At 35.8% G+C, this 15,866-nt stretch overlaps 1 protein-coding gene across 4 annotated transcripts in view; it reads right to left on the bottom strand.

The window, feature by feature from the left end:
* Positions 1-1,974: 1,974 nt before the first annotated feature.
* Positions 1,975-15,866, bottom strand: part of PHKB (phosphorylase kinase regulatory subunit beta) — a 193,773-nt gene continuing 179,881 nt past the window's right edge. For all 4 annotated transcript variants that reach the window (XM_027092140.1, XM_027092138.1, XM_027092141.1 and 1 more), the window contains 4 exons: positions 9,865-9,994; positions 5,692-5,799; positions 3,521-3,661; positions 1,975-2,868 (listed from right to left, as the gene is read on the bottom strand). In XM_027092140.1, coding sequence (XP_026947941.1) covers positions 2,731-2,868; positions 3,521-3,661; positions 5,692-5,799; positions 9,865-9,994 — 517 coding nt within the window. In that variant the 3' untranslated portion in view covers positions 1,975-2,730. The remainder of the gene's footprint in view (positions 2,869-3,520; positions 3,662-5,691; positions 5,800-9,864; positions 9,995-15,866) is intronic.

Genomic DNA, 15,866 nt, shown 5'->3' with positions numbered 1-15,866 from the left:
AGGCAAATCTATATATGTATGTGTGTGTTTTTGAAGACAAAATTAAATATATGTATAAATATAAATTCAACATACATACACATATAAACAGGAATTGAATCTATGTAAATACATTTAATATATGCATATTATGTGCATATTAATTTTCCCCACTGAAATATTATTTATTATTGCTGGTTTTTAAGGAGTTCAGATTATTTCATGCAAATCTAATTAATCTTCAGTACTTCTTCAAGGTGAATAATAAAGCATTTTTTTATTTTTTATGCATTTTTATATAGCAGACATACAGAGTTCACAAATAATACAATGTGATAGATACATTTGTTGCATGTGTGTGTATGTGTAACTGGCTCTCTGTATTCATGGGTTCTGCATCCACAATTTCAGCCAATCATGGATCAAAAATATTCAGAAAAATAAATTTCAGAGAGTTCCAAAAAGCAAAACTTGAATTCGCAGCACATTGGCAACAATTTACACAGCGTTTACATTGTATTAGGAATTGTAAGTAATCTAGAGATGATTTAACGTGTACAGGAGGGCATATGTAGGTCATGTAAATACTATGTCATTTTATATACGGAACTTGAGCATCCATGGATTTTGATATCCATGGGGAGTCCCGGAACCAATTTCCTGTGGGCACTGAGGAAAGACTGTACAGTTTGACTGACTTTAGTACAAATGCATCCATCCACATTGCCAAATATAAATTGTTCTAGCTCTTTCAAATTATTGATCATTAGAGACAAAAAAATTATTTCAGTGATACCACTTTTATTTCCTATTATTTATGTTACTACTGGAATTTTCTTCAGAGCCAGATTATGCTCTGAGTCAAAGGGAAAACTCAAGTTGACTGACTAGTGAGGAATTCTCAGTGGGCAATGAGTGCTTACAGCATTTATCTGGAGGCTTGTAAAAGTGGTTTGTAATCCAGTAAAATCATGGTTTTAGACAGAAGCCAGTGATTGGTTTGGAATCAAAGATAGTGCAATCAGATAAGATAGCCTTAGGCCAGAATTCCTAAAGAAGCAAGGCGAACTCCTCCTAAACGAAATCATCTCCCATAGCCTGAATCAACTGTTACTGGCTTCTCCCCAGTGGGTTTTACCAGGAAATGTGGCAATCTGAGACTACAATCACATTAGAGGGAAAAAAATCAGTCTGGGGTAGACTAGTGAGAAGTACACAGATTCTGTAATGACATACAGAAATCTGAATTCTTTTCATATTACAAGTGGAGGAATTTATTACATAATCTGGACCATAGTATTCTTACCTGTAAAATTGGGATAACAATTTCTATCTCATATGATCAGTATGCAAATTTGCTATTATAATTCATGTGAAACACTTAATACATAACAGGTTCTGAATAGATGTTATTTTTCTCCTTGATTTCCGAAAAAAAAAAGTTCTATTTGGTCAGATTTTTACCTAATTTTTCTCAATTTTGCCAACCTGCACACGTATGATTTCTTATGCAGGATCTAGGCAGTGTACCTCAAAGTTATGAGGAATGTGCCTGACTCTTCAGATTTTTTCATGTGATCCTGCATCCATTTATTTGATATCAGTTTGACTTGCACTGAAGCTACTTTGTCCTTTCTTTCTTAGATCCTTTCAAGACTCTACAAATAGGCTGCATTTTTTGTGACAAGTTTGACTTCTCAGGTGAAACTCAATAATAAGACTGGTCAGAAAAATGACTCTCTTTGGGGCCAGGGCTCAAATTAATGGGCTTCATTGTAATATTCAGTAAGGAAATAAATTCATAAAATTTAAATGTTTAATCTACTTTATATTTTTATTAACATTTGCTTAAGTAAATTTGGTAACAAAATATGCGTAATTGTAGGTACCATAGATTCTCTTCCATTTCATCTCCTGATCAATTAAATGAAAATATTCAGGAGTAATAAACTTGATACTGTGAGTAATGGGAACAAAGAATGTGTCCAGATATACTCATTAATTCAGAAATAAAATTTAATGACTTTTAATTTTGTTTTTTATGAGTACAAACTAGGTTAACAGCCCACACTTCTGAATAATCTTACTTAAATTGTTTTTAGTAAGAGCACAAAGAAAATATTTGATCAGGCATAGGTTTATTATTTTAGTTCAACCACTACAGTTAGCACAAATACAAAACCACAATCATGTTTACAAGGCAAACATTGTACAATAGCTCTGTATACTAAAATATTATCGATAATGCAGTTTGAGAATCAAAATATCAGCTGGCTGATTTTGCTTTTATGATGCATACTGATATCTTTTTCTAGCATTATAATGCCACTTAAAAATTCACCATTCTTTCAATATATTTTCATTCCTAGTACACATAATTAGTTGGAAAATTCATTTAATTGGCAGTAAGGTGGGAATTTAGTCCAAAGTGCAAAGACTCATTTTGATGAGCTGTGTAATCACAAAACATGCAGTGGTGAACTTTCAATTCATAAACAATTACTATTGTTCAGAAAAGATTATTATTGTAGTGGGCATAATCATGAGAACTTATTTTCACTTGATTATAAGCAGTTCTTACCATCAGATTGCTTATGGCATGCAAGAGGTCCAATAACTCTGCCAAGGGTGTGGCAACCACTCACCAGCACGATCAGCCCACACATTAATGGTTGCCTCGATTAAGCTTCAACACAAACTTCACACACTTCTGGAAAACCTGCCTCAACAGAGTCTCTAACACCTTCCTCACTAGCTAACCAGACACGGGTCATCATTGCTTGGCTTGACTTCTCCTTCCAGGAGCAAATTCATCACAACCTTTGTCAAATAGCTGCATGTTCCTCTTTTTCCCAGGGGGGGAGTATTGTAAAAGGAAGTCATGTCATCCTACAAAGGAAAACAATAAGCAAGTTGTTTGATTTTTTTGTTTGTAAAGAGTTGACAGGTAAAGTCAGTGTCAGCCTAGAGAGAAAAATAAATTCACAGAAATATTTCCTCATGGAAAAGATGAGCTTCTTGAGTTTTTCTTTTATTTTCCTGAGGTGTCTTCTCAGCATATAAAACAAAGACAGACATTTTTAGTATTCTCCTCTTTGCTGATAATTTTTATTTACTTAGGGAACCTTTTTACTGACAAGCATAAAATATTAAACAGAGAGCCTGGAAGGGACTATATTAGGTAGTACACAGCACCAATGTAGCCTGTTACTCATTCCCAGCCTCCCCAGAATTTAATTTTATAGCCTTCTGGAACCTATGGCTCTTTTCTGGTAAAACACATTTTAACTGCTAACTATAAAAAGGAAAATTTATCTCTTCTTAGATTTCTTTTTAGTTAGAACTTCATAGCTGAATTGACTAGTAATTAACTAAAAAGTAACATTAATTCCTTAAATAAATCAGACCTCCCTCTGCCTCTCAAGTACTCTATTTAGTACTCCGTAAATCTGTTTCATAAGATAAGTGATAAGAGATTAGGGATATTTTGAAGAATTGAGACAAAAAAGCAATTCTACAAAAAGCTATTTTGTCTACTTACTTGTTTTTCAACTTCTTTTAGTCGACTCTCATCTTTTTGAAATTCATGAAATGCTTCTTTCACCAGTTTGTCTAGATCTACTTTGTCTTGAAATTCTAGCTCAGGGTTTCTTTCCAGTACAATGGATACAACCATTAGTAACTAGAAGAGACAGACATATTGAAAGCCAATTATATGAACCATAAAAGCGACACAGTCTGGATATGTTTTCATTCTTTACTCAGACTGATGTATGGTCCTCATATTCCACAGTGTGTTCTGTACAATGACAGGCTTTAGGATCATCCATGGATGGAATCTTCCTAATCTTGCAAACTAGTAGCATGAGTTCTGTTTGGAAACCTCACCTTTTTTTTTCATTGTATGTATCCCTGTAGCTGTATGGAAATGTTTTTTAGTTACTTAAATAAAACTAATAACTTAGAAAAATGACTTTTCTAATCCTGTCAACAGTACATAGTGCCCTATTCACCCGAAGTGTCTGAACTCTTTCTGGTCTTCAGGCCTTAATCCTTGGTGGCAAGACACCAAAACAGTGTCCTGTGGAGCACAGGCTGCCTCGGAAGAGGTGGTAGGCAACAAAGCCAGAGAAGGCAGATGAGTTCAATGGAGATTCTGGATCTGGGCTCAGGATCAAATGACTTGGGAGTCTAGCACCCCAAAATGAGTATAATTCTGTGACATCATAGTATTTTTCAGGGGACAGTTATGTTTTAAACAATATACTTTGACTCTTTATGACATGAGTATTATTTGGTTTGTATAAGCTATCTTAGTTTAAGGCATCATCCTATTGTTTGGCTACCCTACACATTTATCTAAGTAGTAATGTTCATTTTATATGACAAACTGTAATATGCAAAGACTGTAATATGCAAAGGTTGTATCTGAGTATACAATGCTTGGTAAAGACTTTCTCATGATGATTATGGCTCCTAAGTTGGCCATGGAACAGGAAAAAGGCCTCATAATTCCCAACTTGGGAATCTTTTTGAATGTATTTTATTGAAATGCTTCCCAAACAGAACCGGAAAGAACCAAAGGAAACAGAAAAATCCAGGGGTCACAATGTGGGAGACCTTGGGGCAGGGCTTTAGTCAAAAGAATTCGAAGTTTTGCTCAAGTACTAAATGTAGATTTCTTCCGCAAAGAGAATGACTTTATTTTAGAGACAACTATGGGCACAAGATACCAAAAGGTTAACAGCACAAAGAAGGCATTCACCCTTTTGAAAACCCCATCTTTTCTTGACCCCAGTCTCTGCCTCACTCCCACATGCTATGACACTGACTGGCTGATATTCTTTCCCAAATCCTGGCACATCAGAGATAAGGCTGAATCTCACTTAGCTGACTGTAGCTCCAGATATGCTGGATTTTAGGAGGTGCCACATCCAGTTCAGCACCCACTGAGAGCTTCTGTATCAATAAGACATATTACCCACCCTCAAGAAACACAAAGTCTGATGGAGACATTCCCAGAGAAACAGACAAAGTGAGGATGAGCTATAAATTATATCCATTCATTTGAGGGATTCTCTATGTATTTTTTTCCTTTTTCTTTACTTATTTATTTTCTCTCTATGTATTTGATATGTTTTAAAATGGCAAAAAAGCATGTGTACACATGCGCACACACGTGTGTGTGTGTACATTAGCATTTAACTTTATATGGAGCAATGATGATACACAAAATTACATGTCTTCTCTGTTCACAGAGAGATGTCTAGAAAGGTGTCCCTCAAAATAATAGTGGCAATCTATTGTTAGTGGATATAGAGACATTTTGGGCTTTCTTTTCTATAATTTTCTGAACTGTTGAAATTTTCTACAATAGTCATGAGTTATTTCTGTAAACAGAAAAAAAAAAAAGACAAATAGAAAAAGGTCACTTCCTCTTTTTCATGGTACTGTTGATGCACTTACTGTGGGGGTGAGTGTATAGCTGAGAAAGTTGGGCAGTTAGCCTTTCCACCCTGATGGATTTAAGATGTTTGAATTGTTCATGTGCTTTGACTTGGGTCAAGGATGGCCATCTCCTCCAGGACTCAACTGGAGATTTGGGTTAGGTGAGGAGTGGAATTCCTGGTCTCTTGGGCAGTTTCCTTATACTAGTTTTCAGGGAACAGATAGAAAGCACTTCTTCAGCAATCTACATTTTAAAATACAAACCTCCACAACTATCTGTCTGTATTTTGGCTGGTCAATATTTCCCAACATGTCTTCCACAAGGAGAGAGAAATTCATCTCATACATGGTCATATCTGACAGGGTTGGTTGCTGAAAGAAATAACTCAATATTAATATGCTGCATTGTTATATCCTGGTTCCCACTTAATAGGAAAACTTCATTTTCTAGTCAATAATCTTTTTCAGCTTCTACAAAACCTTAGAGAGCATTTTCAGCTATATGACTGGATTTTATATATGTCAAATTACTGAAGCCAACCAGCTTGTTGTGATAAATTAAACCTCCTGTTTTTAGTAGTTATCTTCACTATTTTAATGTTTTTAGGGAAAAGGGACTATATTAGAAAACCACTTCAATACACAAACGGAAGAGCCAAAAATTGAGACAACAAATAAGAGTACATATTGCTTTCAGAATTAACACAAGAAGTTATGCTTGCTGTCAGACTTCAGCATGTAAGTCACCTGCTATTAAATTAACATCATTTCTGTGGCAGGTCCTTTCTGAGCTGGCAGCATAAAAATGCATACAAATAAGTGAAACAATATTATGTGCAGGAAAAGCAAAACAAAAAAAATGTTCTCTACTCTACTCTTGATATTTCATTTAAGACAAGAGTATTGCAAAATCTTCCATTCACATTCCACAAACCAAATGAAAGCAGAAAATAAACTCAAATCTGAATCATATCTGGGCATGGTAGATAATCTTCAAAGGATGGAAGGAAAGGCTCTAAATGTTAGGCTTATATGGTGGAAAGCAGATGGAGTCCCCAGAATTATTACCAGAGATGCAGAGATGATGAGTCATACTTATTTGCTTTTACCTCAGTGATGATTTACAGTGAACTTAATCACAGCCTCAGAACAATATCTATCTACGTACTACTCAAAATGGGACCCAGCAGAAATGTCTCCTTTCAATCAAATGACAGCAGTGTTATTCTGCTTGGTATAATAATGCCTCAGTCCTATATTCAGTATGGTCCATCTATTGTATTCTATATTCAATACAATCCAACATAAGGTTAATGTTTACAGGTAGTACCTAATTTGGGGAAAATGAAGCTGGTTGTTCAACAGGGTGCGGGCATACCTTGTTTTATTGTGCTTCACTTTACTGCACTTTGCAGATTGTGTTTTACAAATTGAAGGTTTGTGGCAACCCTGTGTTGTTATATGACGGTTACCAATTTTTAGCAATAAAGTACTTTTTAATTAAGGTACATGCATTGTTTTTTTAGACATAATGCTATTGCACACTTAGTAGACTACAGTATAGTATAAACATAATTTTTATATGCACTGGAAAACCAGAAAATTTTATGTAATTTGGTTTATTGCAATCGTCTGGAACCAAACCTGCAATATTTGAGATGTGCCTGTAATTATAACTGTTTAGATGTCTAGCAATGAGACTAATGGGGTCACAGAAGAAAAGGAAGAACTTTTCATGGGTTCACATCAATTTCCTTTTAATATATCTCATTTGAAAAGTCAACCTAGCTAGTATGCAATACAATAGTTAAACCTAGAGAAGAGACATCAAGGCTGCCTTATTTTCCAATCTCTGAAAGAAGTGGCAAGTGTAGCAGAGAAGTTAAGAGAAAAGGCTCAGAAGTCAAATTGCCAGGGAAGGGGGTTGCACTCTGGGTCAGCTACTTCCTAGATGTGTGACCTTGGAAAAACCACTTATCTGTGCTTTAGTTTCCTCATCTGTCAAACAGTAACAATAAAGTACCTAACTCAAAAGACTGTTGTGAGAATTAAAGGAGCACTTAGAAAAGTGCCTGGCACATAAAAATACTTAACATGTAGTTGTTGTTAGCAAGGAGAAAATACTAAATGTAAGTGGCCCAGGCAATTAGACAATTAAAAGAATATCTGGTAGGTATTAGCGGGGGTTGGGAAAGAAGCTAACAAAACATTGCCAGAGTCCACTGTACATGGACACAAGGCCTAGCAGAAGAAGCAGGACACGAACAGTAGAGGCCAGTTCCCCACCCACAGGAGACAGAGCTGCTCCATACAACGGTCACAGAGCATCTGGGAAAGGGCTGGAGCACCTATACTGGCGGCCGACAAGAACCACTCAACAGTTTGTTAATAGCATAAAGAATCCTTTTAAAAAGTTCTTATTCATTTTTGAAAATAAATAATAGATTCACAAAGTTCAAATTCTGAAAGGTTAAAAAGGGTTTTCAGTGAAAAGCTGCTCTGTCCCCCCAGACCACAGTTCCTTTTCCCAAAGGCAAAGACTAGAACGCTACCAATTTCTTATGGATCCTTTCAGAAATACCCTATGTACATATAAACAAAATGAGTATGGGTGTGTGTATTTAAGAATATTTTATTTTCACAGATATAGAGATCAAACTAGTAGTTGCCAGTGGGGTGAGGGAAGAGGAGAGGGGCAAGATAGGGGTAAGGGACTACGAGGTACAAACTATGCATAAAATAAATAAGCTGCAAGTATATACTATATAGCAGTGGTCCCCAAACTTTTTGGCACCATGGACTGGTTTCATGGAAGACAATTTTTCTACAGAGCAGGGTGGGGGTGGGAGGGGATGGTTTCGGGATGATGCAAGCGCATTACATTTATTGTGAACTTTATTTCTATTATTATTACATTGTAATATATAATGAAATAATTATACAACTCACCATAATGCAGAATCAGTGGGAGCCCTGAGCTTGTTTTCACTTGCCACTGCCTGTAGGGTTTTGATATGAGTCTGCAAGCAACTGATTTATTATGGTCTCTGTGCAGTCAAACCTCTCTGCTAATGATAATCTGTATTTAGAGCCACTCCCCAGCGCTAGCATCACTGCCTCAGCTCCACCTCAGATCATCAGGCATTAGATTCTCATAAGGGGCACGCAACCTAGATCCCTCGCATGCGCAGTTCACAGCAGGGTTTGCGCTCCTATGAGAATCTAATGCTGCCACTGATCTGACAAGAGGTGCAGCTCAGGATGTAATGCGAGCGATGGGGAGTGGCTGTAAATACAGACGAAGCTTCACTTGCTCACTCGCCCGCCACTCACCTCCTGCTGTGCAGCCCACTTCCTAACAGGCCATGGACCAGTACTGGTCTGTGGCCCAGGGGTTGGGGACCCCTGCTATACAGCACAGGGAATACAGCCTATATTTTATAATAACATTAAATAGAGTATAATTTATAAAAATACTGAATCACTATGTTGTACACCTGAAACTAATATTGTAAATCAAGTATACTTCAATAAAAAAAAGAATACTTTGTATAAAGACTTTCATCAAGAATAATTTGTTTGATGTTTCAACACTATAAACAGATACACTACTCCATTTCTTGAAGGCCTAATTATTCCCTGACACCTAAATCATTGTGCATAAGCACAATGATTTAGGTGTCAGGATTAAATAAAATAATTAAATCAAAGAGGCAGGGCAGTTTATATAACTTGGGAAACCATCTAAAGGAGGGAACACTAATTCATTCGGACCAACGGTAAGTTACATCTCAATTAAATGATTGTCTAATGACCTAAAAAGTTACTGTACTTTTCACATTCAGTACAGTTCTTAACTAGTAATTTCCTTATCCACAGCATTACTAAGTCACCTTGTTTCTTAAGACTGATTTGGTTCTGTCTTTTGAATGTATGTTTTCCTGTTTGTGAGGTCCCCCAGCACTGGCCCATTACAGTTGGTGGTGAAGGAATACCACCACTCAGTAATGTCAATATAAGAAACCCTAAATTCACTAATAAGCAAACAAAGGAAGGATAGATTGCTTGGCAAAAGGTTTGACCATACGGTGTCTTTAAACTGAGAACTTCCTTGAAACATCTGAAATATGATAAAACAAAATTTTTTTTTATTGAATACAACTTTCAAGCAAAATATCCATTTGTAAAACAAGGCTTTTTTATAGAGGAACACTAAAATTGAAAAATAAAAGGAACTCAGATTGGGAAAAAATATTTCCAATCCAATTGACCAGACTTATTTTCTCCCTTCAGGTATCTGGATACCCCTACTTTAAATACTCTTAGAAAATGGAATAAGTAGAAAAGTTATTTTCAAAGCAGAGAAGGAAAGAACTCTCTGCTCCTTGAGGTCCCTTTAGAAGTCCCTTTACTGACACAAACAGAGTGGGGCTGTACCTGGGGCAAATGCCTTCCAGCTACAATGATTCCATTGGGTGTGCGCTCCAGGATCTGCCACACTCGGTCATAGAACCCAGGGGGAGTTCTATTCAAAGACCCATCGATCTGACGCCTGTTCAGCCAACATCTGTAGACCAAAAGAAAATGCCTCAGTGTTGAAAAACAAGCTTGTTCTGGTAGAAAGCAGGGCTTTTATATGGATTAACTGTTCCAATAGAGTGAGCAAGAAAAGCCAAATTCCATCAATGATGCTTATCTACCATGTGTTACAGAGGTTACTAAATATTTCAAAGTGAAAACAGAGCTTGCAGGAAAGGAAAAACCCCCCAAGATTTAAAGAAATTTAACAAGCAAAATGTTATTCTCTAGTAAGTTACTTACAACTCACTATGTGATTAAATGACTTTCTAACATATAAAGCAGCTCAATGTAAAAACACAGCAGCAGTCATTTTCAAAATTAGTTCATGCGGTCCTCACATACAATAAAATGTAAGCTCCATGAAGACATGGGCATTGTATTGATATATATAGCTTGATCATTCCTATACACTTCTCCAAGACAGGTGCTTAATAAACACCTGATAAGTGGGTGAATGCTCAAAAAAGCATGATGTATCTAATGAAATTACCTTATTTTAAACCTTATGTGTCAATTTAAACCTTATATTTAGTTTTAAACCTTAATTTAAATATGGCCAAAGTACCAGTGCTGAAGAATCAGTTACCAAATTTTACATGTCATAATAATCGACATGTAAGAGTCAAAATTCTAGATCTATTATTTGCATGGATAAAGTATTAAACCTTAAAGATATAATAGTTATTTCAATCACAAACTGCTAAAGATGCAGAATTTGCATAATCTGAAAAGAACACACAAATGACATAGTAGTATATTCTTACAAAAGCTGAAGATAGTAACAAATATAAACTTTTTATACTTGGTATTAAAACAGGCTGCAGAGTAAAATGTGTCATCAACCACAAGGTGGGAATGTAATGACCAACAGTATTTCTAGGTGTGAAAATAGCTATGCATGATACAGTAAACATAAAAAGACATTTTTGTTCTGGTGAAAGAGGACCAATGAAATTATATCACTACATAAGTGAGGAGGCACTTTTTTGGACATACAGCTTCTTTTGGTAGACCCACACTTGTGTGGCTGGGTTCAGTGCTATGCTAAAGAGAAAAAGCCAAAGGAGTTCCTTCATGATGTTTTATTTTGGATAATGGGTGTGCAAACTGAATATCCTATATTCTGCATTTGATTTTTCCCCTTATTTCCTTTGTTTGGCAACAACAAAAGAGATGCTTTCCGAGTTCTATGAAGTCATGGTTAATACTATAAAAAGGAGATGTTTGCTTAGAACAACATAAAAGGTAGAAATGTGTGAATACTCACAGAGGAGGAATTATTTTAGAAGAATTCTCTTATTTTTACTTTTTTGGCTTCTTATTTTGAAAAAAATTAGACTTACAGAAAAGTAAAAAAAAAAAATTAATGAAGTTCCTCTTTACTCAACTTCCTCTACTTCTGTCATCTTACATGACCAATAGCACAACTATTCGAAACCAGGAAATAAACTACTAATCTATGGGCCTTATTCAAATTTTGCCAATTTCACCACAAATATCCTTGTTTTGCGCCTGGATCCCATCCAGGACCCCACACTGCATTTAGTTTCCAGGTCTCCTTAGGCTCCTCTACTCTGTGACAGTTCCTCAATCTTCATCTTTCACGACTTAGACATTTTAGAAATGTCAGTTATTTTGTAGAATGTACCTCAATTTAGGTTCGTCTGACGTTTTCTCATGATAAGACTTAGGTTATGCATTTTTCACAGGAATACCCAGAAATAGTTGTACCCTTCTCAGCACATCATATCAGGGGGTATGTGATGTTGATGTATCTTATTAATGGTGATGTTAACCTTGATCATTTAGTTAAGGTGGAGTCTGCTGGGTTTCTGCACTGTCAAGTTACAATTTTTTCTTTTACAATTAAAAAGTATCTTGAATGGAAATACTTTGAAATTATGCAAATTTTCCATTTCTCATCATACTTCTACCCACTAAATTTAGTGGTTCTTGCCTGCAATAGTTATTACTCTTGTATTTGCCTAATGGTGATTTTTTTATTTCCATCATTCCATCTATACTTATTAATTGGAATTCCATTGTAATACAAGTCCCTTCTCTCCCATTTATCTACTTGTATCAGCATGGACTCATGGATATTTATTCTACCAGATGTAATCCAATAGTATCATTATTTATTTTCTTGCTCAAATTGTTCCAGCTTTGGCCATTGAGTCTTCTTCACATTGTCTCCAGCATCCTTCTAACACACCTCTATAATTTTTTGGAGCATTTTCTTACTTTCTGGTACCACAAGATGCTCCAGGTTCATCTTGTACTTTTCTTGCCCCAGCCCTGGAATCAACCATTTCTCCAAGGAACTCTGGTTCCATTATTAGAAAGTGGTATTTGGAAATCAATATCTGGGCACTAGGTTTGCTCATTGCTATTGGGGTTTCATTGCTTCTAGGTTCTTTCAGTGGACAATTAGAAAAGATATGGATGCATGCTCGCATATACACATCCACATTTATTGCTGTATCTATTTCTGTATCTATACATCTGTGTAAAAATCATGAATTCATACTGATACTCCCAATTCCAGCCCAAAACCACAGGGTATATTCTAGCCACTCCTCTTTCCTTATTTGTAACTACATTTTCCAACAGTGAAAAAAAATCTGGCTCAAATTAGCCACATTTACTTATTTATTTAATATCAGTGTGTGTATGTATACACACCATATATATAACACTATGTGTGTATGTGTGCATATATATATATATAAATAAATATATATAAATTCCAGAATTGCTAATTCCTACCTCTGTGAGAAAAAAATTTATTATACAGAATACAGGATTTGTGTGCAGTTCTTTTTTGTTCAGCTTCACAGTGTCTAGTCAATGTTTTCCAAAGGTACTTTGGTTAATTCTTGTCATCCCCTCCCCCTTCAGTGTGGTAATATTATTCATTTGTAATATGGTTAGGGTCAGTTGTTACTGTTTGTATTCTATTTTGGGTACCTTGCACACATGGATTAATTTTAATTAATTATTTATATTTGGGGAATATAAAACATTACCATAGTTTGAGTCAGAGCTATTCAAATGGTATACTCAAATGGAAGGTATATTCAAATGGAAGTATTGCTCAACCCTCAACCCTACTGCACTGTACCTATTTTTTTCATTCTTCCCACCCTGTTCCTCCCCACTCCCTGAAGGTAACCAATTCATTAGTTTCTGATTTATCCTTCCTGTATTTCTTCTGTAAAAGTAAGCAGATATCCCCTTCTTTCTTACATGAAGAGTAGCGTATGATACATACTCTTTTTTACTTTGCTGGGTTTTAAAAAAATTTTTATTTTATTTATTTTACTTATTTATTTTGGTTGCTCCTGGTCTTAGTTGTGGCAGGCGGATTCCTTAGTTGCAGCTCACAGCCTCCTTAGGTGCGGTTCAGCAGCTCCTTAGCTGCAGCATGTATGTTCCTTAGTTGTGGCACATGTGCTCCTTAGTTGCGGCTGGCGGGCTCTCTAGCTGCAGTTCATGGGCTTCTTAGTCGTGGCATGCGAACTCCCAGCCACAGCATGCATGTGGGATCCAGTTCCCTGACCAGGGATCGAACCCGCATTTCCCCACACTGGAAGGCAGATTCTCAACCACTGTGCCACCAGGGAAGTCCTCTGGTTTCTCTTCAGAGTGTGTAAATCTTTTGCCTTTTACTTTGCTGTTTTTATGTAATGATATAGCCTAGAAATTATCCTATATCAGTTCATAGAGACCACACTCATTCTTTTTTCACAACTTCATAGTACTCCACTGTGTGGACATACCAGTTTATTCAAATAATCCCTCATGCATGGGGACTAAGGTCATAGGCATTCCAAAATTTGCAATTATAAACAATGATGCAATGAACAACCTTGTGCATATATATAATATCTATTCATGCTGTTGGAGGCAACCTCCAGGGTGGGTCCCTAAAAGTAAGACTGCTGGGTCAAAGGGTAAGGGCAAATGTAGACTTTTTTTTAGATGTTGTCCAATTCCCATATAGAAGAGTTGTAGTCACCAGATATATATAGGAGTGTCTGTTTCTCCACAGCCTCAGCAAATGTTTGCCATACTGTTTAACTTTGCTAGTCTGATAGATGAGAAATGGTATCTCAATGTGTTTTAATTTACATTTCTCTAATTATGAGTTAGTTTGAACATCTTTCCAAATATTTAAGGTCCATTTTTAAATTTTTTAAATGAATTGATCAATCATATTTTCCCCCATTTTTCTCTTAGGTTTTTGGTTCTTTGTCCCTCAGTTTCTAAGATTCTTGGATATTAGCTCTTTGTAACAAATGTTCTGTTCCAGCTTCTCAGTTGTCTTTTGGCATTGTCTATTTTTTCACCATGAAAAATGTTGCTTTTAATTTTTATATAGTCTTAATAATCTTTTACTGCCCCTGGGTTTGAATCATAGTTAGAAAGTCTTTCCCATACCAAGGTTACAAAGGAATTTACCCATGTTTTCTTTTTTTTTGAATTTATTTTTTTATATTTATTCCATTTTATTTTTTTGGGCTGCGTTGAGTCTTTGTTGCTATGCACAGGCTTTCTCTAGTTGCAGTGAGCTGGGGCTACTCTCTGTTGTGGTGTGCGGGCTTCTCATTGCAGTGGCTTCTCTTGTTGCGGAGCACAGGCTCTAGGCATGTGGGCTTCAGTAGTTGCAGCACACATGCTCAATAGTTGTGGCTTGCAGGCTCTAGAGTGCAGGCTCAGTAGTTGTGGCACAGGGGCTTAGTTGTTCTGTGGCATGAGGGATCTTCCTGGACCAGGGCTTGAACCTGTGTCTCCTGCATTGGGAGATGGATTCTTAACCACTGTGCCACCAGGGAAGTCCCAACCCATGTCTTCTTTTAGCACTAGTATGGTTTCATTTTTTTTTTTTAACGTTTAGATCACTAATCTGTTTGGAGTTTATTCTCAAGTACAGTATAAAGTATGAATTTTATTTTATCTTTTCCAAATGGCTATCCAGTTGTCCCATCACTATTTATTTAAAAAGTCCATCCTTGACCCAATGATTTTGAGATGTCATACATGAAATTATCATACATGAAATTTCCATAAGTTCTTGGGGGGTCTATTTCTGGACTTTTTATTCTGTTCAACTGTTCTATTTTTCTGTTCATGTACCAGCATCACGTTATTTTAATTATAAAGACTTTTAAATATTTTTACTGTCTCTCTTAGGGCAAGTCTTTGTTTTATGTTTTTCTGGTTATTCTTGCATGTTTGTTTTTCCACAGGAAGTTTAGTATTAACTGGTCTAACTCCATAAAACAGCTTGTTGGAATTTTATTGGAATTTCATTAAACTTGTAAACAGACATCTTTAAAATGTTGAATTTTCCTGTCTAAGAACAAGGATGCTCTTCCATTTGTTCAAATATACTTTTGCAGAAGACTTCTTCTCTAGGTATTTCTAGGCATATAACTATACCTTGGAAAGTACCAGGCACACAGATAGTGCTCAATAAATGCTTGCTTAAATAATTTTATTAAAGCACTTTCTGTAATAAAGATAACTCTTCAATTTAATGCAATCCAAAGTATTTGTTTTGTTTTTATTCTAAGGTTAGCACAAGTTAAGTCTAAGACAAGTTTTACCTGAATAAGTTTACAGTCTACTTAGAGAGACAGAGTTACAGGCAAGATATTTAAGTAACATTACCAAATCCAAACTTTTATGCCAAAATGTTGGGAGGAATTGACCAAAGTGGAATGAAGTGTTACATTCTGCATAGAATAATAAAGATTAAGAAACATTTACAATCTATACCTGAAAAAAGTATAAAATTCAAATCAACACAAAATCACAACTGAAGACAATTTTTTTTTTTTTTTTTTTTTTTT

Source organism: Aethalodelphis obliquidens, unplaced genomic scaffold (assembly GCF_003676395.1).
Source record: "Aethalodelphis obliquidens isolate GAN/ISIS:26980383/991018 unplaced genomic scaffold, ASM367639v1 scaffold75, whole genome shotgun sequence".
Taxonomy (NCBI): domain Eukaryota; kingdom Metazoa; phylum Chordata; class Mammalia; order Artiodactyla; family Delphinidae; genus Aethalodelphis; species Aethalodelphis obliquidens.
Note: the sequence above shows the minus strand (reverse complement) of the source record. Positions and strands in the feature narration are given on the sequence as shown.